This window comes from Acanthochromis polyacanthus, chromosome 16, assembly GCF_021347895.1.
Source record: "Acanthochromis polyacanthus isolate Apoly-LR-REF ecotype Palm Island chromosome 16, KAUST_Apoly_ChrSc, whole genome shotgun sequence".
In the NCBI taxonomy this organism is placed as follows: domain Eukaryota; kingdom Metazoa; phylum Chordata; class Actinopteri; family Pomacentridae; genus Acanthochromis; species Acanthochromis polyacanthus.
The window spans coordinates 11056853-11080231 of record NC_067128.1 but is presented as its reverse complement, the minus strand read 5'-3'; the positions used below and the strand labels follow the sequence as shown (position 1 = coordinate 11080231).

The following is a 23379-nucleotide window of genomic DNA, read 5'->3' as shown; positions in this document are numbered from 1 at the left end:
GCTCAACCATCTCCTTTTTGCCTGAAATCTTATTGTCAAAAATTATGGAACGTTAAGACATTTCAGAAATTTTAGAAATAGTCTACAAGATAATACAAAAAAAAACCTGACTGGCAACTCACTTTCAGGAGGATTATTCAGCCTTTAAAATTTGAAGTCTATTCGTACAGTATTGACACCCATTCCTCGTTACAGCTGTGTTTCTGTGGGCAAATAATAGCTGAGTTTTAGTGATGTTAGTGACTAAGTCTGGAAAAACTAAATCATTGCAGTGCAGGTAACAGTAGTAAAAAACATTAATGTTAGGACAATCTGAAAATACAGTTCTTCAGCCTAACTTCCAACCTCTTCAACTTTCTATTAACTGTATTTTTTCTGTTCTGTAAAGCACTATGATTAGCACTTGATGGTCGGTCCGTGAATGAACTTCCCAACAAGGGTCGACAGCACAGTCATTGCTCAGACAAGATGCAACTTGATACAAACATCCTCAAGCTAATCTGGAGTGTGACAACCTGCCCAGCACGGCAGTGTCATCATCATTGGATTTGCTACCGGCAGACACCTTTATTTTTTATAAACATGAACAACATCATGTAAAGTCGGGCTACACTCACTGCTGTTTGAGGAATTTTATAATCGCGACAAAGAGCAAAACACCCACAGGCACATTTAGCAAGTCAAAGGTTGTGTCCCATTTAAAGAGAACATCATCTGCATATCAAACAACGCTATGCTAAACTGATTAAAAACCACAGTGCCTGCAGTGTCAGAAACTTTTTGTTGCAATTTCACAGCACTCTCTCCACTCTGATTTCAAAATATATGTACCACACAACTCCAGGTCACAATTTCCTTTCAGTGACTCATCTGGGACTTACACGGTTGTGCTACACCTTGGTGGAGTCCACAGTCACTGTTACTCTCATCAACATGCTGCTGTTGTGGTAACTGAGCTCTGAGCACCATGACCAAGAGCAATCATTTAATAATTCAGAGTGTTTTTTATTCACAATCTGCAGGGCGGTGGCAAAGTGTTGTGGTGCATCTACCACAACCAGGGAGCCACAGAGGTGTGATGAGCATTAGGTTTGCCTCTGGCAGCCTCTGTGCTATGAAAGCTAAAGGAAAACACCAGGGACATTTTGTCACGTCCTCATTCCCACACACAGTGGGAAATCTGTAGATCAAACTGGTATCAGTATGCATATTATTGGCATTAGAGATGTGATTATTACTTTTTTATTTACACAACAGATGTCCATTCACCTTCGTGTTGTCTTCAGGTCTAAAATGACCCGGCTGCTATGTTTAGCAGCAAAGAAAACGCCCTAAATGACCTTTTTTCAACTTGAAACTCGATGGCTTTTCCTAAAGTGAAATTTGTATTATTATCATAGGTTAATTCAATTCAATTCAGTTTTATTTATGTAGTGCCAATTAGTCAGACTGTCTCAAGACGCTTTACAGAACCGATATGCCGGAACCCCCAGAGCAAGCTTTAAGGTCACAGTGGCAAGAAAAACTCCCTTTTAACACGGAAGAAACCTTGAGCAGAACCCGGCTCTTTACGTGGGGGGATTCATCTGCCTGCTGGACGGCGGGTTGAGAGGGACAGAAAAGGTAAAGGTAGAGAGCTGGAGAGGTGGAGAGGGGGAGGGATGGGAGAAGAGGGGGCGGGGAACACGGAACATACAACACACAGTTGGATACATGTATGATAAGAGAGATGATACATACAAAGTACAAGCTAACATTTAAATAGATTCAGTTTATTGTTATGGTGTACGGCTCTGGCATTAAATATACTACATGTATATCTGGTAGTAAAATTCAAACAGTATGCAGATGAGCATATCAAGTATAGTGAGGGTGATGCAGAGTGGACTGGTGGAATGGGCGGCTGGAAGCAGTGGGCTGGAGGAAGGTCAGCAGCAGCATCCCACAGTGGACATGATGGAGACTAGACCAGCTGATGGGACAGCAACTACAGATCTGAAGCATCCAGCTCTGGGACCAAGGACACTCAGAGAAAGGAGGCTATACACCTTGTAGGTGGGAGAAATGATTCAAAAAGATGAGCTTAGATTAGTGTTGTATAGTTGAGTTTTGTAGTTTTCCATGTCATTGCACAGTATACAGCACACTGTTGTTTCCCTTCAAAAATGCATTTCAAGCTACTTTCTGCACATTTCAAGTACTATCTGTTGCTACACAAATAATGTTTACATCTATGCAGTATTTTTAGCAGCAATAGTAGTGATAATAAGCCTCTACTTTAGTACAGACAATAGTTATGGCATGCAAGATGTAATAAAAATGAGTGGTGTCCACTGATTAGATAGTGTTTCTGCCCCCCTAAGAGGGAAAAACCCAGACATTCACAAAGTGTGTGATGCAGGACAGGTTGGTTATTCATGTCAAATAGATTTTTGGTTGAAAATTCAATGAAGCTGCTATATTTTAAAAGGATCAGGGAAGGCGGATCACTTTTTACCCTGAGGACAAGGGGAGTGTACAGGATGTTAAGACAACACCAGAGTTAAATATTTTCCAGAAATCTATGAGGACAGCCAATACAATCCATTAGAGACCAGTGTTCTGTGATTGGTTCATACTGGTGCGGCTCTGAACACCGAGCAGGAATGTCAATGACCTGCCTGAAGCTAATGGTCCATGCTGTAATGAAACTGCAGAGACACTGACTAATTCCATGCACACCTCCCACTGTTCCCATTTCAGACACACCAGTGTCAGTCTGTCTCCCTTCATTAGTCCTCGGCCCTGATCAGACATCACGAATGGGCCTGTTACCAAGAGGAATGGGACAATAAATACTACTGGAAACAGCTGCACTCACACATGCATAATATCTGTATCTATGCAGGAGAGGCTCACAGCTAAAGCAGACTCTTAATGAAGAACATAAAAGTGATATAAGGAAGCAGACAGGACACGTCAGGTTGTGCTATCTGTTCATTTTTATTTAAAATCCCACAGAAGAAAATGCTGATTCAAAATGAAAACCTGAGGTCGATGCCCTGCCAGAAGATCCAGTGCAGTTAACTACATAAAATTAATTGTCAAATGGAGGGCTAATATGCAGCTAATGCTAATTCCCCGTGAGCAGTCAGCATATTCTGGAGATGTGAAGTGCACTGAGGACAATAAACTTCAGCAGACGAGTACTGCGAGGGAACAGTTAAAGCAAGTTAGTTCATTAGGATACGAGCTCAACTCAAGTTAGCGTGAGCTGGAGCATTTACACGGAGGACCACTGTGTCAGCATAAAATAGACTAAACTGCTGACATGATAGCAACACTGAAAACAAAAATTGGCTTTTCTCCCAATCTGTTTTTTACATCTCCCATCTAGGTTGCAGTTCCAGCACTCATCCCTCCCTCCCTCCCTCACCCCGACTCCATCCCTCTGGGGTCCAGCCTCTATCCCATATATCCCACGCAGGTCCCGCCTCCCCCTCAACATCTGTTCCCCGTCCCTGCCTTGTGCCAGGGGCAGATACCCACCAAGACAACCAGACCATCGGCCCCAGCTCTGCCTCTGCCTGCCAAGCATCTGATCAAAGAGGACAGCTGTCGAACGGATCTGCATGCCAGCCAGCATTGTTGAATGAATGAGAAACGGGCAGACGAAGGAAAAATAAAGCACTCAGCATCATCAGCACCACCGCTCCGTCCAGAAAAACGGGTTTGTTGGTGGACAGCTGAGGCCATACGGTAAAAAAAAGCCCCGGAGGAATCAGTGTAGTCAGTTTTTAGCCACAGCAAAGAGAATTAGCTGATCACAGATGGTGACGCTCAGAGGAGACGAGGGACAAGAAGACAAGGAAATTAAATAGATTAGACATTGTCTGATATCCTGTGAGAGGCTCATATACATGGGATAAGAAAGAGCTTGTAGAGCGGTACGGTGGGGGTTGTTAGGCTGAAACACTACACGCCACTGGATTCACTTCAGGCCAACTCCTGGTTTCCACATGACCAGTATGGAGTCTGAAAGTGCATTCATTTCTATTCATAATACAGCAGGTGCCTGTCGGTGTGCCACTCAGACGGTCACTTTCCCTCGTATTGGACAGAAAAACACACAGGACTCCCGTGAATGTTTCTGAAAGGCTGCCTGTGACTTTCCACTTTTACAGATGTAGCAGCTGGTTACAGGTTGAGCTGTAGCTCTGTGTTACTGTAGTTATTTCTGAGGTTTACTGAGCACAAAGGATGGACACAGCACAGGATATCTGGAGAATTTAGAACTTCCAACAGTGTTGATGGAAAGCATATATGACTCAAAACACCTCCAAAGTCCAGCAGCAGCTACTTCAATTCACCAGTTTTGTTAGGTTGGTGATGAAATGTAAGATTTAATTGTAGAAAAGGGATGATTCTGGGTGTTACAACTGACAGAAAACAGAGGAACTAGTGATAAACATAGTATTAAATGCTTCATTAAGGCCCTAAAATTGCTATCTGTTCCAAACTGGTGAGATTTATTCTAAATTTTACAAACTGACATTCACATGGCAGATGCAGACACAAGCCCTCGACAGTCCTCAGCAAATCTTTGAGCTGAATGAGCAAACACCGAGCTACACTGCTCTCAACAAATCCATCGAATACATTCAGGTACAGTTCACACAAAACAAGTACAGAAAACAGATTGTATGACTTGAAAAGTAACAACATTGCCAACACTGTCAACTAACATCCATAAAACTGAATAAATACCACGTGTCTCCAACAGTTACATTATCAGCTGTGTGACTCCAATCAGGAAGTCTGTGGGTACAGTATAGTGAGGCCAGTATGAAGAGGAAAATGTGTTTTGTCTGTGTTTGTCTGTGTGAAAATGAAGCTAGAATACATGAGGGAAACTTCTAACCTGTATTTTCAAAAAACAAGAAAGCTTCAATGAACATTTATTAATAAATACAATAATATTGATTCCTAAGTTTAGCTAACAGATGTATACAAAGATGGACAGAGCCTCTGGGTCAAAACAGTCAACATACAAGCGCCTTAACCCTGCATTCTTTCTAACAGCCAGCAGGCGGTGACTCTGCTGAATGTCAAATTAAGTCTGATTGCATAGAAGTTGTTGAGAAAATGGTCCTACTTGTCGCTTAATCTGTTACCTCAGTGAACACCTTCCTAATGAATTTATGGTCTCAGTAACTAGTTTTAAGACTTTCTGATGTTCATTTTGTAAATTGTTCTTCCATTTACCATAAAATAGATGATAAATCAGGGCATGTTTAGGGCGGGACTACTTGAGATAGACAGTTCACTGTCATATCAGCAGGTATTGTGTCCTTAAGTTCTTCAGACAGAAACTACTTTCTTGCTATATCCACTGTTGTACTAGAAAGTGATAGTCTTCCAAAAACAACCACAGATAAACTTACTGCTTCCTGAAGCTCCACTATCTAGTTTATATACATCTACAGCTGTTTTCATCTGGGTCAAGCATTCAATTTCTTTTGACCAGTTAAAATAAAATATTACAAAGCAGTTTTCCACTGCCAGCACCTGATTGACCCCTATATAATGACTTACGTGTCATTAATTCATCCAAATGACTTGATTACATTCATGAGGGTTTACAAAGCAGAGAGCCATGCATCCAGAAAAGCACGTTTGTGTGTAAAGTTAAAAATCAAAATAGGGGACAGGAAGTGACAACTTTGAACAGGCAACTTAAAGGCATTAGAGGAAATTTAATTTCCTACGACTTTGAACATAGCATGCGCATGCGCAAATACAACCTCTCCCTCACCCCCCTCTAACCTCCCCCCTCTTAACATTTACGAAGAAACGCCCCCTCCGGAAACTTGCGTAGGACTCGTGAAGTCGTCTTTTACAGGTGGGTCCCCCTGGATCTTTATCTGCCATTATGTAAAAAAGATGAGCAAAACAAGTAGCCAGCTAACTACGAAGCTATACCAAAGCAACACATACAGAAAACACGTAAGTCCAAGGCGTACGTAATCTACGTAACTAGGCCTGAGCCGGAAGATTTTTGATTGACAGGAAAGGGAGCAAAGCAAACGCCTCGGTCTGAGCGCGTTGATTGGCTGATGTTTTTCAGGTCCTGCCATGTCCACAGTTATTTATTTTAATTTTTATTCTTTTAGAGACCATACATACAAGTCCAGTAAAGGTCAGTATATTCATTTTATGTGAATCAGACAAATTAAAAAAAACATCCTCCATAATGCCTTTAAATAAAAACACATCCATAATTCTGCCTTAAGGGCAACACACTATGGAAGTGAAATTAAATTTAACAAAACTCTTGAAACAGGGCGACACACCAACGAACATCAACATGCAAAATGACTCACATGCATGAAAGTCATTGGTATTCATGACTTTTATGAAGAACTGATCAAAATCCTGATGCACCAAACACCGTTGTTTACATTTTCTCCGGAGTTCCAACTTACAGCAAAAATATCGACTTACATCAACCTGTAGGAACGGAACTCTGACGTAAGTCGAGGACCTCTGCAAACATACAGCTTTAACTTACAGCACATCATCTGTTTCAAACAACCAAGATGGTAACTGCCAAAGACCAAACACAGCTTCATGGCAAGAGATGTCAAAATCTAATAGCCAAGTCTGACCATCAGAGCTTACAGTTACCATCATGCTGATTAGCTATAATTACACTGTGGCTAGTCTGAATTTTTGTTGCAGATATCTACACCTTCACTTTGACCCATAAAAACAAGTTATTCCAGTTTAGATCAGTCAAAATACTAGTTGCAGACATCTCAAATGTCACTATGACTAGCCGGGACAGTTGGACACTCGTGAGGATCCCCCTTGGTTACTGGTCCAGTGAAGCGTTTGAACAGGACTTCATTTGAACCAATGAACAGAAATGATGATGCGGCTGTGGAGCATAAAAAATGTTGTGAAATAGGAAATGATTTTTAAGAGAACATGAGCTTTGTTGTTTCAAAACCTGTGGTCAAACTTCAGAAGAACTTCAGACTCAGGAAACTCCGACACGGTGGTAAAGCAGCTGCAGCTACACTTGTGGTTCCACAATGCTTAAAACCCAGTGTGGATGAAAGGTGAAGTGTTTTTAAGGACCAAAAAGGGAAGTCAAATTCCCTCCTACTTATGATCTCTAAGGACTTGACATGATCTGGGCGCTTGACAATCTACACAGAGTATGTTGGAAAAGAAAACTTGTCGACAAACATCCAGTAATCTTTTAACCCTCCTGTTGTCTTCATTTACCAAAAATATAGTTTTCTTGTCTGAATTTTTTTTTTAAATTTAGCAAAAAAAAAAAAATCCCTAAATTGCTGAAAATTTGCCAAACCTTCAGGAAGGAAATTCCAATAATTCCTTACAAGTTTCCCCTAAAAAATCCACCAAATTTGGCAAGAAAATATTTTTTTAAAAATGAGTAAAAATCTTCAAAAAAATCTTTAAAATATCTAAAGTGATTACATATATATCAAAAATGTTAAAAATGTGAACATCGGAAGTTTCACTGTGACAATATATTTTTTTCCTCCACATTTTCAAACTTTAAAGGGTCTATTTGACCCGCAGGACAACAGGAGGGTTAATGTAAATAAACGACATGACCTCTTTCTAAAAATCTGCACTTCATACGAACACCAGTGAGTGCTCAGAGGATGTCAACATTAATGAGATAGAAGCTAGGACACTCTGTCAGCTCTTTTATTTAGACTCCAGTACATTACCCTGAAGTCAAACCCCACAGTAACGTCTCTTCATCTCAACATTTTGCTGTGTGTAAAATAAGCATCACGGCCACGGGAGGCTGCTCTGGCAGAAAAGTCTTGCTGATTAAATGTAGACTTAAAAGATTGAGGACGTGCCTGGTGGGACACTTAATTCCTTTCAGCTTTAGCCTGACCTTTGACCTCCACTTGGAGGACCAAAAAATATCACTTACACTGTTATCACATCATCATTTAAACATCCCCTAAATTAATTGTGTTTTTGCTGAGCTGCAGAATACTAATCTTTGCTCAGTCTAGCGAGAAGGCAGCACCTCAGCGGAACGTGACAATCCAGCGCGCAGAGAGCTTCATCTGAGGAGGATTAAAGTGCTCTGAACCTATTAGATTGTTGCAGTGATTAAACCAAATCCACCTTCACATGCAGCCGCTCTCTCACATTAATATTAATAACAATAGCAACAATCTTTTTCTTACTGGATCCAGTAAGAGGTAAACACTACGTCTCCCTTGTGTGTGGTACTTTGTTACTTACAAACTTTGCTTCCACATACAAGCTGGTGATTCTTGTGTATTGCAGAAACGGGAGTGAAAGACTAATTAAAGCACCTCAGGGGGCACAGAGGATATGAGCACTCTGTCTATACGGAGCAGAATATGATCCAATTAGGGTGCGCTACCATTTGGGTACTGTTGCATTATTAAAAGGTTTTATATAACTGCTGGACCATAAATGATAAGGAGCGCTATTAGGAGAAAGAGAATCTTAGGCAGCATGGGAAAACTGACTACTTTGATTAGTTTCTTTTTCTTTGTTCAATCTGTGCAGGTGTCACAGAAAAGGCTAGAAATGATCAATGATTGATTTGTCAGAAATCATTTTTTTCCTCGGGACTTGAGCAGAGAGGACAAGGTTACACAACCACGACTCAATTGTTGACATTTTGTGATGAGGAAAGAATGAAGGTACAGTAAGGTGAGGAAGGAGAAGTGAAACAAGGAAGCAACCAGTTTGAATCTGACGCGGTCTAATAACTGCAGCCTTAAGAGTTCAGACAATTTCCCGTTGAGACATAATTGAATCCGACAGGCTGCTGAAATGAGTCCATTTTACTCCAACATGTGTGATCACAGTTCATTTATGGGCAGCAACAGGAGACGGCTACGGCCGAGCAAGATGGTAAATGTCTCTAATAGAGTTCAGAGTAAACTTTACCACTGAGAATCACAAAATGTGCTGCCATCTTAAAAAAAACAAAAACAAACCCACCAAAGTAACATCTTTTATCGGAGTCACAAACTGGAAAAACATAAAGAGTCACCTCCTTTTCTCTAAAGGTTCTTGAGCTGATTATGTGTGAAATGTGGCTCAAGATATTTCATCAAATGACTGTAATAAACCAAAAAATGAATCACTTGTACTAAATCCTGTAAAAAACAAACAATTCACTGAGAAGACACGAGTGACTCAACTGCAAACCAACAAAAATGTAGTTGAGCAGCAGAAAGCGTTTGCACAGAGAAGATGAGACTAATAGGGAAACAGAACATGTTTGATCAATAAAATAAATGCAGCACGGCTCAAGACTGTATACAGAGCAGCCTTTTGTTAGCGAGTTATTTGAGCAGGGATGTCAAACATGCGGCCCGCGGGCCAAATCTGGCCCTCCAGGGGGTCCAATGTGGCCCGCAGGACAACTTTGTAAAGTTTAAAAATTACAGAGGACTGTAAATTGTAAATTTGGAAAACTATAAATTTAAAATAATAAAGACAAGTTGTTTTGATCGTAAAGTAAAATACGAGATTGCTCATTGTTCTTTTGCCATTTGGTGTCACATTTTTAAAAATATTTTGTCTTTTTTGTTTGACTTTTGTCATTTGTCTCATTTTTTGACATTTTGTAACTTCTTTGCCTAATTTTTTGTCTGTTTTTTTGTTGAGTTTCATGTCATTTGTGTCATTTGTCATTCTACATTTGATGTTTGTAATATTTTGTCTTTGTTTTTTGGATTTGTCTGACTTTTGTAATTTTGATCACAAAATAAAATATATTGAGTTCCAGATATCTGTGACTAAATGCTTCGTTCCTTTATAGAAACACTGATCTGTGAGTTGTAATGTGCAAATGATAAACTGAGGCATAAAGCTGCTGAAATTCAACTTTTTTTTAAAAAAAGAAATTTCAGGTTGTTCATGACATTTTGTGAGAAGATAATTCCTTAAACATGAACCATTTTCAGAATGGACTTGTTTGCACTAAAACAAAGGAAAAACTTGGGAATTATTTGTAGGCTATTATGATCTGATTTTACCAGTCTGGCCCACTTGAGATCAAACTGGGCTGAACGTGGCCTCTGAACTACGATGAGTGTGATGCCCCCGTATTATGGGATACATTCAGTGCGGTGAAATATAAATATAATAGTGTGAAAAACAGTTTGTAGAGGCTGTTCAGCTGCAAATAGCAGAATCTTAAAGTATGTGGACATTTTTGGCAACACCTGTGGCCACTTGGAGAAATGTTGTTGACTCCAGGGAGGTGGAATTATTAATGCATGCAGTCAGAAGTGAGTAATGAAACGCAAATAAGAAAAAAAAAGAGCTAGAAGTAGATGGTGAAAAGACTAATTGCCTTTCATTATTCACTTGGAGTTCTCAGCTACAGCTCAGCATGCTCACTGCGAAGGTGTGATAATGATACCATCTCTCACTGCATGATCAATTCCTTTGATAAATAATAACAGTCCTGACTGGATGACAACTGAGCCAGTAAGGAAGCCTGCATTTCTCCAACCAGGTGTGGGAGCTCGAGGAGCAGTGTGATGAATTTCTGATCAGTGTTTATGGAAGCAGTCAAGTGATTAATCCAAATTACAGTTGAATATTCAGTATCAATCAACTGTAGCAATCCGAACAATTCAATCAAGACCAGCAGAGTGGGATGCGTTCTTGTTATAAAAATTTTATTTGGAATAAAACAACGTAGCCATATTACATGTAGTGTGGTCCATCTATTTTACATACCTCAGGTGAAGCGGCACAGCTCTGCATGGTACAGCTCATCATGATTGTAATCACTAAAATCATCATCATCGTCGTTGTCAGTCTACAGTCAGAGGAGGTTAAAGTAGTGTTGTTCGATCTCACAAGTTTTACAGGATAGCATATAGCACAACAACACGACGCAGTGAGGGACCAGTGCTCGAAGGCCAGTGGGAAAAAAACCAACAACAGATAAGGAAATACTCATCGTGACGGGAGGCGAGCTTCAGCAGGCCACAGACCCTTTGTGGTACAGTGATAGTAACTTTTTTTTTTCTCTTTTTTCACTTGGTAGCTCCTCGTTGCAGTGTACACCGATACAGTAAGCTAAAGCTTAGAATGCTGAACCACGTTGTTCTTGTTTGTAAATGATCACAACTGTTTTAAACAAGTTTACGAACCACAAAAACGAAACTGTGTCTGAGTCTGAGGTAGCAAGGCAATCATGGCTTTCCACTGATTTCTGAACATATATCTCTTAAAAAAATGACTATTCTACACGATGATGGCGGGCCTCTTACAAACCCAGATTCAGGACAACTTTAGATTTAAATCTATATTTTCCAAAAACTTCTCTCTTTATACACAACCCCGCTATAATTGTCGTCTCTCTCTCTTTTCTCTAACTGTATAGGCACAGAAGGGGTAAAGTTTACAAAGTCTGCCGGCATATCGATGCTTTAAAGGGGAACTTGACATCAAGCATGCTACGAGATAGATATTCAAACAAAACAGACACTTTGAGAGGTGACATTTTCAAAAATGGTCCTTTCAGCCACTTAATTTTGTCACTCAGGAACTGTGTGCATTTAACCAAGTCTGTGGCTACTTTCTTTGACAAATAACAGCAATTAGGGGCTAGATGGTATAAAGCAGTGGAATGACAAAATAAAATGTAACAGTTTGATTCCCAGTGAAGGCAGGACTTAAAAACAGAATCCCAAACCACCCTTTGAAAAACAAACAAAAAAAAGCATATTTCACTATACAAAGCCCCATGCCCATATACTCATCTGCATATCTAAATAAATCACTGACAAATGTTCAATTAAGTTCAGGTACAATCTACAATTCATCAAATGTACAGTTTGCATAGTACAAGACAAGGTGGTTAAAGTAGTTAAGTCGTCCGCTCTTGTGTGTCTTTGGAATTTCGGGTCGGGGGATCGTTGGTCTGGGAATGGTCTTGCACTGACGTGTGCACACGAACACGCTCCGTCCTCTGATTGGTCCTCACATCACCTGGAAACACACAAAGTTCATCATTGCAAAAAAAGTTACAGTGCAGCGCTGTGTCTGGGTTCAAGTATGGCCGCTAAAAGTTAGCAGTCCGAGTGCAGCAGGTGAACCCGCCTCATTTCTCTTCATCAAGACGTCATCGTGCGGAAACATGAGGAGTTTGAGCAACGTAATCGGGTTTGAAAGCTGGTAAATGGACTGAAGTCCCTCAAGCCAGTTATAGTCTATTAGGAGCGCAGCGAGCAGGAAAGGGAGGAGGTGGGTCTGGATGGTTCGGGGAAGACTTTTGCTGCTCTCTAAGAAATGAAATTAAGCACTCAAACCTATTCAGCCATGGCTTTAAGTAAAACTGAAAGGAAATCTATGAAATGCTGTTAACCAAGAATAAAAAAAACAAACAATAAAAATAGTAAAAGGATGTTTGGGAAATGAACATATCAGATATTGAACTGATGATGTGACAGTCAGATGAGATTATAATGTTGTACAGAGGAAGGCTTGAAGCCCAACACATCATCAACACTGAATGTTTGTACACAGAAGAGCTGCACGATGCATCATGGAAACTGCAATGTGCACGTGAAATAACTGAAACACATTGCCATTTGATACAAAAACAAAACTTTAAAACAAGTCTACAAGAGAAATGTGTCTGATGGTTCAGGCTCCACAGGCAGAAAAATTAGTAAGGAACAGAAGAATACTTGGTTACAAAATAGAAACAACATTAGTTGTAGAACTGCAAAATGAATGGAATATTGATCATGACTTTAACTTCTGACAGGTATATGAACATGTATTGACCAGCGCTGCCAAGTCTGCTTCTTATAAGTGACTTTGGGCTTCTTTTTCTCGCTTGCAAGTCTCATCAGTCATGGGTTGTGGGTTTTTGTTCTTGTTTTCTAAAGTGTAGTTGCCTATTTACTGTTTTTAATGCATATGTCTGTTATTTTAATCAGGGTTTAAAAATGTAAGTTATTCCAAGTTTTCATGTTGACTGCATTTACTGTCAATTTACTGCAAAACTGTTCGGCTTCTTTGGGCTCGTTTCCATACAGCTGGTTGCTTCTTTATATTGCGAGATTTGGCAACGCTGGTATCGACTGCAATACAGACATTTAAAATGCTCTGCTCATAGAAACACAGCCCACGTAGATAAAATGATTTGGTCTCAACTCGGTAAATCAGACATGAGAAGACCTGCAGTGGAGACTAGAGGCTTCTCTGCGCACAGCTACTGATCTAGAGTCGACTATAGACTGGATCTGAGGGAACTTCAACAAACTTTAGCGTCTATCAATAAGATGTTCAGGAACTGAGGGGTTTTTGGACGGATTTATTCATTTTTTTAAAGTATTTTTTGGCCTTTTGTTGGCTTTATTTGATAGGCTAGTAGAGAGGCAGACAGGAAAGCAGGGAGAAGAATAGGGGGAAGACCAGCAGTAAAGGGCCGTGAACTGAACCCAGGCGGCTGCATCCGGGACCAAAGCCCCCGTTCATGGATCGCCTGCTCAACCCGTTGAGCTATCTAGATGCCTGATTTATTCATTTTTTAAGCTCTACAGGATTGCACTGAATTCAGTAGAACCACAATTAGGCTACGATTCTAGGCTGATTTGTTCATGAGCAGGAATGTCGCACAAAATGTAACAAAGTAGTGTTCCGATTATTTAAATGTGGAAGTGTAATAAAAATATTTTGTCCAATAGTAAATTGTGACTAATCATCTCAGCATTGATCAAAATAATCGAGGTTAGAATTTTGGCCACAATCATGCAGCCTTTATCAGTTTTCTGGGAACATTTCAGCTGCAGAGAGGACGATGTTGACCACAGACAGGTTCTCAGTCAGCAGCGTGTTGCCGTTGCTACATGCGGCCACATGACTGATTTAAATCCAGCTCTGTGTGATGAAGTCACATCTGAATGTCATCCAAAGCAAAAAAAAACTTTTTTTTGGATGCTTTTGCCACCATGTGGGAATGGTTCCAAACACTTGGCACTCCAAAAAAGTCTTTGCACTAAAGTCATTATTCAGCCTCCTTTCAGTCATTTCTTATTTCCTGTGCAGATGCACTCCCCCACAAAACCACCCCAATTATTTTAGAGTGACTCATTCTTTCCCAGCACTTGTTCAAGTAATTTGGTGAAAATCCCAGTATTTTTTAATTTATTTGTAATATGCATCTCTGAAAAACTGTCAGTTTTTCCAATATTCTACTACTATAGTATGCAGCAAGCAGTTTAAATTCATTATTTCTTTATGTTTTACTGTATCGTGGTCAGCAGTGGACTTTTTTCTTCTTATTGAGAGTAGATGAGGCGAGGCACACTGGAGACCACCTTGGGAACAATCAACAGCATGTTTGCCTGTTTTTAGATTTCAAACTGAAGGATTCCTAACAGAAGAACCTTCATTATATGATTCACAGAAATCAGAAGAAAAGTGAGAGGATTTGTGGTTCACTTGTGTCTACTGTAAATCAAAGCATATTAAGAGAATTACAGAGTCACAATAAACTTGATGCGACTTAAATTAAATTCAGAGGTGTAACTTTCTGAAAATGATAAGCTGGAATGGTCACTGGAGAGAAAAATGGAAATGTTTTGCAACAACAAGCACCGCAAATGGATTTACAGCACATCGGCAGTTTAACTGGCAGGCGAAAGTGTTACTGGGGAGCAGAGAGACGAGCTGAGGGGTTTAAAAAGGCGCTTAGAGAAAAGGAAGAGTGAAGCAAAGCAGAGGGGGCACCGGAGCATGGTAAATAATTACAATGGGAGGAGGTCAGTGGCAGCGGCTTAAACAATACATCTGTCCCAAAATGCGCCTTGGCATCGGACCGAGAGAATGAGAGGAGCCGCTAATGGCGCTCCCCAGAGATCCATTAGCCACTTCTTTCCCACAGGCCGCCAAACGTGGAGGAGCTGAGGCAGGTGAAGGCTAGATGGAGGGAACTACGTTTGTGGCAGCGGCTGTAATTACTTCTAAAATGTGCTCTGCTCCAAATTCTCTCACCTTTAGCCATTGCTGAAACACTGATCCATCAACGCAACAATGGAGCAGGGAGAAAGCAAAACAAGCTGCTCATACAGAGGCTGCTGTACAGTAACTTACCTGTGGTCTTGAGGAGAGGCTCGAGGCTGCAAGAGACAAAAGAAAGAGACAGTAGAGTAGTTTAACACTTGAACTCCCCGGTTCATTTCCGTTTTCATAAGTCTTCACTAAATTATCAGCCTCTGGGTCCCTCCCACATATTCATGCACACGCTCTGCTCTGCTCAGTCCCGCTGCCTCGGAGCTGTGCGGGAACCAAATTCTAATAACTCTGCCAGATTAGAATGGATTTTTAACTAAAGCTCTCATAGGAGTAAAGAAAAAAAGTTGAATGCAATTTAAATTCAGTGAGCTCTTGTTCAATATTTGAACATTTTATTTATTTTTCTCTTTGATTAACATCCCCAAAGAAGATTTTTTTTTCCAAATTCGGCTATTAAGAGTAATGAGGTTGTAAGGTTTTTCATGATCATATCAAATACCAAATCTAAATGATAATGGAAAAAAAAACCTTAAGGGCTTGTTTAAAATCTTTGTGTCTGAGCAAGTGCTGCAGCAGAATCGAAACCACAAAGTCACGCTGAAGAGGAACCTCGATACGCTGCATAAAAATGCACACTGTGTCGCGCTTTTCAATGAAATATAAAGTAAGACCTTTTCATCCACCACTGTGCACAGCTGCTCAGGCTGCTATGACTTTAAAATGACACTTGTCAGCGCACAAACACATGCATACGCCACGCACAAACGAAGCTCAGTGACAGTATGAGGCAAAGGAAAAGGGAATCAGATGCAAAGCAGGACAGTGTGAAGTGGTGAAAGAGGCAGAAGAAGACGACTAAGGGATCAATAAAACAGTGATACTTCTGAAAATGTTTCATAGGGAGGACACAGGTAACACTCAGGAATTTATCTGTGCTGTTGAATAGAAGCTAGTTAAAAATGATGTGAATATGAGGTAAAGAATGACACACTTTGGTGTCTTATTTTACAGTTAATTTTACTACATATCCTGTAAAGTTTGGCTATTAAGATGCCACTAGAACAGATCAGGTGAAGAGATGCTGCCGAGTGGAACATATGGGCAAGATATTCATCGTTTGAGCTCAACAGTGAAAATCTTCCATTAACTGCAGCTACTTATTCTATACTACAAAGTTCTTCCACTGGCTTGACTACTACTTGTTTCCTTTTCTTAGTAGTTACTTTATCAAACAGGGAGGTCACGTTAGCTCAGTTTTTCGGATGGTGGTGACCTAGAGATCATAGCTTTGGGCGTTGGAAGGTCAGGGGTTCAAGACACAGCACTCCCATGTGGCCAGCGTTGGGCTCTTGACCTTTCTTTGCCCCGGGGGTATCGCAGTGTGGCTGACTCTAGCTCCGATGTGCAAAAAAGTATCTCAAACAAAATAAATCCATACACATCATGCTGTGAAAAAAGTATTTAAAAAAAACTTGTGATACATCAGGAAAGTCTTTTTTTTCCACAGTAAAAAGTTACACAGCTGTGATGAGGTCAGCGCTCATGACCGACTAAACTACAGCATAAATTAGTATAAACTGTAATTATGTCCACCTGTGAGAATTTTAAAGCAAATTTGTATTTTAATGGAAAAAAAAAACACTCATTTTCTGCGATTACTGTTTGTTGTGTTTTGCTGTGAAAACGCGCAACAAATGTGTTACGTGGATGGATTTTGATGTCACACGACAAACTGATGCTGCTCCTCAAACTATCACATCAAAACAAATTACACATCAATACCGTTTTAATCATAATGTCAAAAATAAGATATTGCCAGCAAATGTTAAAGTGTAAAACAGTAATTTATTGATATCGGTACTTCGAGGAAAATGCCAAACATTATTTGTTTCCAGCTTTCCAACTGTGACGTTTGCTGCTTCTTTTAAAACAATTAACAGAAATGAGTGTTTTGAAGGCGTCATGCTGCATTTAAGGAAACTGTGGTTCAGAAAAAAAATGCATTAAGCTTTTCCACCATGTTTGACTTTTTATAACATTTCAAAATATGTAGCTTAATTAATTTTGCAAAGAACTGCGGCAGCTATACAGTGTCAATTAATAAAATCCACTTAATTACATCGCAGAGGGAGAGAGAGAGAGAGAAGAGGAGGATTGGGAAACTTACGACTGCATGCAGGGAAGGAGTTGTTAATCTGCTCCATTACATCTGCCAGGTCAGAGCTGCTGTTGTGGGAGTCCAGCAGCTCATCTGAACACGCATGCAGGCACAGAAAGTTAGATTTAGTTACCACACACACCTCGACGTGTCAGCGAGCAACAAGTTTTTCTGTGATGAGAGCAACGATCAAACTTTCAGAGAACCTCACGAAAAGCTGCAAGCTGCTGTAGAATGCAGCTTATGCCAAATCGACCACATTCCAAGGACAGATCTTCATAGGATAAGACACAGTGAGTGTCTGTGGCCGACTATGCGACACTTTTGGAGCTCGAGTGTCTCACCTGAGTGTTCGGTAAGTGGCCCTCGCTCTTGCACGGTGGGAGGCGACACTCCATTTACCCTTGAATCCACTTCCGGCTGACAGCAAGACACAGAGAGCAGAAACAAAACAGAAAACTCCATCATTGTAATGTAACTGTTGCACTTGCCATCTGCTTGACAACTTCAAAATTAGCCCTGCTTCACAGCAGCAGGCGGAGACAAGGGAATACCAGAGGGCGGCACAATTAGGCTGTTGTCATGCGTACAAAAACATTTCTCAAACAAATCTCTGCCAATGTCCCAAAATGACTGTAAAATGCTACAGTACGAACCACTTTCAAAGACCTTGAAGGACATTTGCATGGATTTTTCAGTGAGTGCAACAGTAAAAATTTGTGAGCTGCCAACTTGAAGGATTAAATGAAAGGCATGACACTTAAATATATGGCAAATATTACTGAGCCCATAATAGTATAAAATACACACTGTGTCCACGGTATTAATCTTCATTAGCCGTCCTTTCCTACTCTTTAATGTCCACCCAGTTGCTCAGAAACAGCAGAGATAATCTATAAAACATTGTTGATATTCAGCATGTTCCTCACAGGGTTCTCCACTGTGGTCAGCTCTGTGATGTTCCTGCTCAGTAGCCACTAGCCCCACTTTGATATCAGCAGTGGGGTTCACAGCTGACTTGTCCTGCTGTGAGCCCCACTGTGTCGGGTATATCACTGAAAACATTGCTTCAGGCATAGAGGAGAATGGAAACACGGAAGAGGACTTGCAACAAAAAAAGCAGCCCGCGACTTTCCTGCCAAGCAGCCCCAATCTGATACACCAAACTCAAACTGACAACACGTTTGTTCTTCAACGAATCCTTTAATTTCAGAAAATTCCTACAATCTGTTCAATTGTGTTACCCGGGTTTGGCTAAAATTTAAAGGATTAAACTAATTTCCCAGTGCTTTCCTCTCGATTTCATCTTGTGTGCACAGAAAGCAAAATAAGTTGAATTTATGTATCTAATCTGAGTTAATAATTAGCTTTTATTATGGGAACTATTAAAAATATTGCAGCATGCTTGCCATTCCTTCCGGTTCTTTCAATGCAACAATAATTAGCTCAAATGAAGTAGTCCAACCACATCACATGAATGATGCATTGTGCTTTAATTTACTTCAGTCACACAACAACGCTCAGTCATGCACCTCTAATTGGATCTGTGCTGGTTCCTGCTCCCTCCTCCTCCGTTCTTTCCCTTTCTTGTTCAGAGCCACCTGTTTGTTTGCACTGTAGTGTATTTAACAACTCATTTGTATTGATGGGCTTTGCAGAAAATATTCTATTTCTTACAGGTCATAATGCAAACGAATTTAATGAGCAATCGAGAGGAGCACTAAATTTATGCTTATTTTACCCATTTTCAATTCAAGTTGACAACCGTTATTTAAAACATGAAATTTTGGGTAACCTCTGCTAAACATTAAGGGGCCGTTTACACGAGGACGCTTGCAGGTAAAAACATCAAAATATTTCAACAAAACATCCTGCCGTTTATACGAGGACGGCGTTTTGGGGGCTTAAAAACGCAAAAATTTGAAACTGGCCTCCAGAGTGGAAAAGTTGAAAACTCTCCACCGTTACGTTTCCGTCTAAACAGCAAAACGCAAAACTTTGCCGAGATCTGACCACGTCGCGTACGCGATTACGTCACATACGTGCGCCGGTGCTTTGGTTTGCCGGCCGGTACAAGGCAGTAAACAAAGATGTGTGATTATTTCCATCCTTCGTACCTTCAAGCAACTCTGGCAGCTCTATGTACACTACAGGAGTCGTACCAACAAACGTACAGAATCTGTACAGATTCCATTCATGAACATTTACCGCGGCAGAGATCCGAAAAGGGAGATAGTAAGCATGCGCGTAGACATGGCGGAGTTTTGTCACAGCGCCACCCAGCTGCTTGGCATGCATATCCAATCGAATTCCACAAACTATAGAGTCACCGTATATACGCAGATTTCCTTCAAAACCGCTCGTCTAAACGTGAAATGACAAGACGCCACATTTGCGTTTTCTGTCAAGATGGTCCTTGTATAAACGTAGCCAAAGTCTGAAAGTTAAACCTTGGAAATGGTCAAATCTGCTGCAGGACTCTGACACACTTAGAGGTTAACAAAAACATTTAGTTAGCTCATTTAGCAGCTGGTCCCTGCTTTCTGCCTCTTCACCTCCGTCCTCATCATCACCTGCAGGCTGCTTTTATTTACGTAGATCTTTTATTTAAGCAGATCAGATCTGTTAGATCTTAACACACTTTGTTTGACACCTTTCCAGCACCCCAGCAATGAGTACCAGACACATTTAACACATTTTAGATACTAATCAGCTCAATGCGCTGCAGCCAAGATGACCTACTGAAGATCTGCGTATATAACAGAAACACAGCTTTGGAAAAACATAGCAGCCCACCGAGGAAATTCCTGAACTTCCCGATGGGCGGTCAGAGCCTGGTACATGCAGATTCACAGATAAACTAGCAACTTGTGATCCAATATTGTCATTAGTAAGACGAAAAAGCATCATAAATGAATACTTCAAGTCATGGCTGATAAGAAATGTCTGATGAAACAGGCCATTTTTCTGAGCAAACACTTTGTGTCTAGTGACATTTATGGCAGAATCTCACATTCCCTTTAGCTTTCCGACTGCAAGAAACTAAATCAATGTCGCTCCCTCCCCTCACTCGTGTGTTCCTCCTTCATCTCATGGTGCCCCTGGCGCCAGTAAAGGCTAACATGTTGGAAATGTCTCTGGAGCACAGCGAGTGTCTTGAGGCTCGTCTTAGAATAGCTCAGGTCAGGGCTTTGGTCAGCCTTCAGGAGTGTGAATTTAATGCGCGCCATCAAGCCGGCTGGGCTTATTATTCTGCAGCCTGGCAGTAATGCTGCAGCTGATGGAAAGACATGTTGACATATCATCAGGTCTCTGGAGACACAGCACAGGTTCTTACTTAGTGTGGGGATGTTGTTCTGTGTGTAGGTGGCTGTGCCCGCCATCATGCTTGTATTATTTGTCTTTCGGAATCAGCATCAGGATGTGGTGACATGTTAAACTCAATGTGGGGACGCAGTGTCTTATAGCATACACAGCACTGGAAAGGCCCACAATAAGAAACTGAACAATTTACAGCACAAACCTCTGAATATGAGTCACTTAATATATAGTGCATTTTTTATAAATTAATTTATGTAACAACTCGTGACCCAGCTGAAGCAGAATAACAGAAAAATGTCTTTAAGTTAGTTATCTGTGTCAATAATAATCACATATTATGTATAATGTATAATTATGTGTAATATCATGCTATGTTCCCTAATGAGTACTCTTGCTTTTCAACATTCAGGACTTCCACTTAAAAACTTGCATTTCTACATTGCGACATTAACACATTCACTAACCTATATGGTAACAATCCATTTTATAGTTTTGTAAACTCAGGTTGTTGTAAACTCAGAGGTGTAAAATAAAAGCTGGTATGATATGAAACTCTTTACTTCAGCTGTTCCTGTGGCCTCCCCACAACTAAAAAGGAGAGCCTCCCATGTTTACAAGACAGAAGGAATTTTACTGAACCACTATGTACAGCTAAGTAGTCTATAGTCATCCAGCTCAAACTTCGTATAATCCTAACCTTTTACTGCCTGCTGCTTACAAGTGAGCCTGCCTGCTTATATTGTCATGGTGAACTGTGGGAACATGTGAGACTTTCATTAATTTGCTGAAAAGTGGCACAATACAGCTCCTTTAAGTTAGATACTATGTATACAATCAGTATGTTAACAACTGCATGTCTGCTGTCTAAAAACTCCCATTTTACTTGTGAAATGTTACCCCTTATCCATTAAACACATGCTGAGTCACGTCAGCAACCATTTGTTGTAGGTTATTCTCATGCTTCCAGTTCCACAGCTGTCCAGAGAACCAGTACCTGTTTGCTCAGTCTGTTGTGTTGAGTTTGTTGCTGGTTTGGCACAAACAAATCTGGTAGTTATTGTTAGAGACCCCGAAAATGGCTGGAATGGTAATGATGTGATTAGGATCTAATCTTGGTCTTGATGAGCGGTTTTTGTTATTCAGAGACACGACAAAGCCAGGATAAATGGGTTATCCCAAATACATACAGACGTGTGTGTGGGTTAATAATTGAAGCATGTATTTATGTTGACATAAAAATTAAATGACTTTGAGAGAATCCTTTCGATTTATTGGAAGCATTCTGCCAGTGTTTCAGATTTGAATTTGTCTTTTTATTTTACGAGCTGCTCTGAAACAACCCTGACAGCTGGTGTGTGTTAGTGAATCGGCGAACTGTGATTACTGCACGGCTGCTCCTCAACAACAAGCCTAATGACCCAAAAGGAAAGGCAACTTTTGGCGAAAAATAAAATTCAAGTCACAGTTGTTTGTGTGCTGTGCTCAAAGGAGACTTTGTGACAGTGAAAATCATACTTTTCCTGGAAAAAATGAATTAATTTTATTTAATTTTGAAAAAATGAGACTATAACCAAATAACCAGTGGCATGCTACATACTGGTTGTAAGAAGTTTCCATGAAACAACCATCATCAACCCTCTGATGTATATAAACTGATCAAAATTTAAATGCAGCCAGCAAGAGGTGTTCTTTTCTGACTAAGAGAAGAAGCTTATGAAACTCATCTCTATTATTCTGGTTAGAAAGGAATAAATTTACCCAATTAAGATGTGGCTTTAAAATAGTGTGATATCAGATAGTGTGAACAGAGCGCAGACTTTCACCAGCAACTGCAGAAATCCACCTGAAATGCAGCTCTATTCAAATGACACGATGCCACAAATGACAAAAGAAAGCTGAGAATGTGGCTGGCATGTCAGTTGGGGCCACATCCAGACACTTGAATGTCCACAACTTCCACTACTCGGCATCTAAGAAATCTTTTCAGACAGCATGGTATGACAGACAGCCTGCCACATGACAGCAGACCATATGTCACCACCCGAGCTACGGATCGTCACATTCAGCTCGTCCAGCTACAGAGTTGGTTGCTGTCGGCTGCAGAGACTGCTGATGAGGTTGTTGGTGTGCACAACCAGAGAATATCTGCTCAAACTGTGAAAAGTTCCCTGAGGGAGGCTGGTTCGCAATCTCACCAGCGATGCCAAAGCCTTAATCTTCCGGCAGAACAGTGTCCTAATTGGTTGTAGTGGGCCTGTTGGTTGGACACTAGCAATATGAAAAAAAAAAAAAAACCCAACATCCTTCTTGCTGACTAGTCTTGCTTTCAGCTGTATTGAGCAGACAGCAGACATCACACTTGGCTGCATATACTATGCTGATGCCATGGACAAAGAACACATCTGCTTTCCATAGATGGCAATCTCAATCGCCCAATTTTCAGGAAGACAAGGCGTGTGTGTCTTTATGTCACTGCACTTCTACCGGAGCTGCTGAAAAGGTTCAAACCCTCCCATAACCTGCAGACTCTCTAGATACGTCACCCTGTCACCAAAATGTCTGCCAACTTCACTAAGACCTTCAGGAAGAGTTCAACTGACAACCTCATTTGTCGGAGATGTGTGGTGATACAAATGGTGAACGTGCATTACTGTTTTTGACCCGACTCAATCTGCTTTTATCACTTCTAATACAGTTGTGCTTGGTTTTAGTTGCTTGATGTGCATTTTGTTCCAGAGATGTGATGGAACAGCAAATACTTTTCATTCTATGTTGAAAAGAACAGAGAACTTTGCTACCTCTGGTTTTAATTAGTTCTCATTTTAAAATCT

The 23379-nt window shown here is 40.6% G+C and overlaps 1 protein-coding gene across 1 annotated transcript in view; it reads right to left on the bottom strand.

Annotated features, from left to right (window-relative positions):
- Nucleotides 1–10695: 10695 nt before the first annotated feature.
- LOC110953978 (dystrophin) overlaps nt 10696–23379 on the bottom strand; it is a 197865-nt gene continuing 185181 nt past the window's right edge. Inside the window, 4 exon segments of the mRNA XM_022198233.2 lie at nt 10696–12033; nt 15148–15173; nt 17237–17320; nt 17572–17647. Coding sequence (XP_022053925.2) covers nt 12025–12033; nt 15148–15173; nt 17237–17320; nt 17572–17647 — 195 coding nt within the window. The 3' untranslated portion in view covers nt 10696–12024.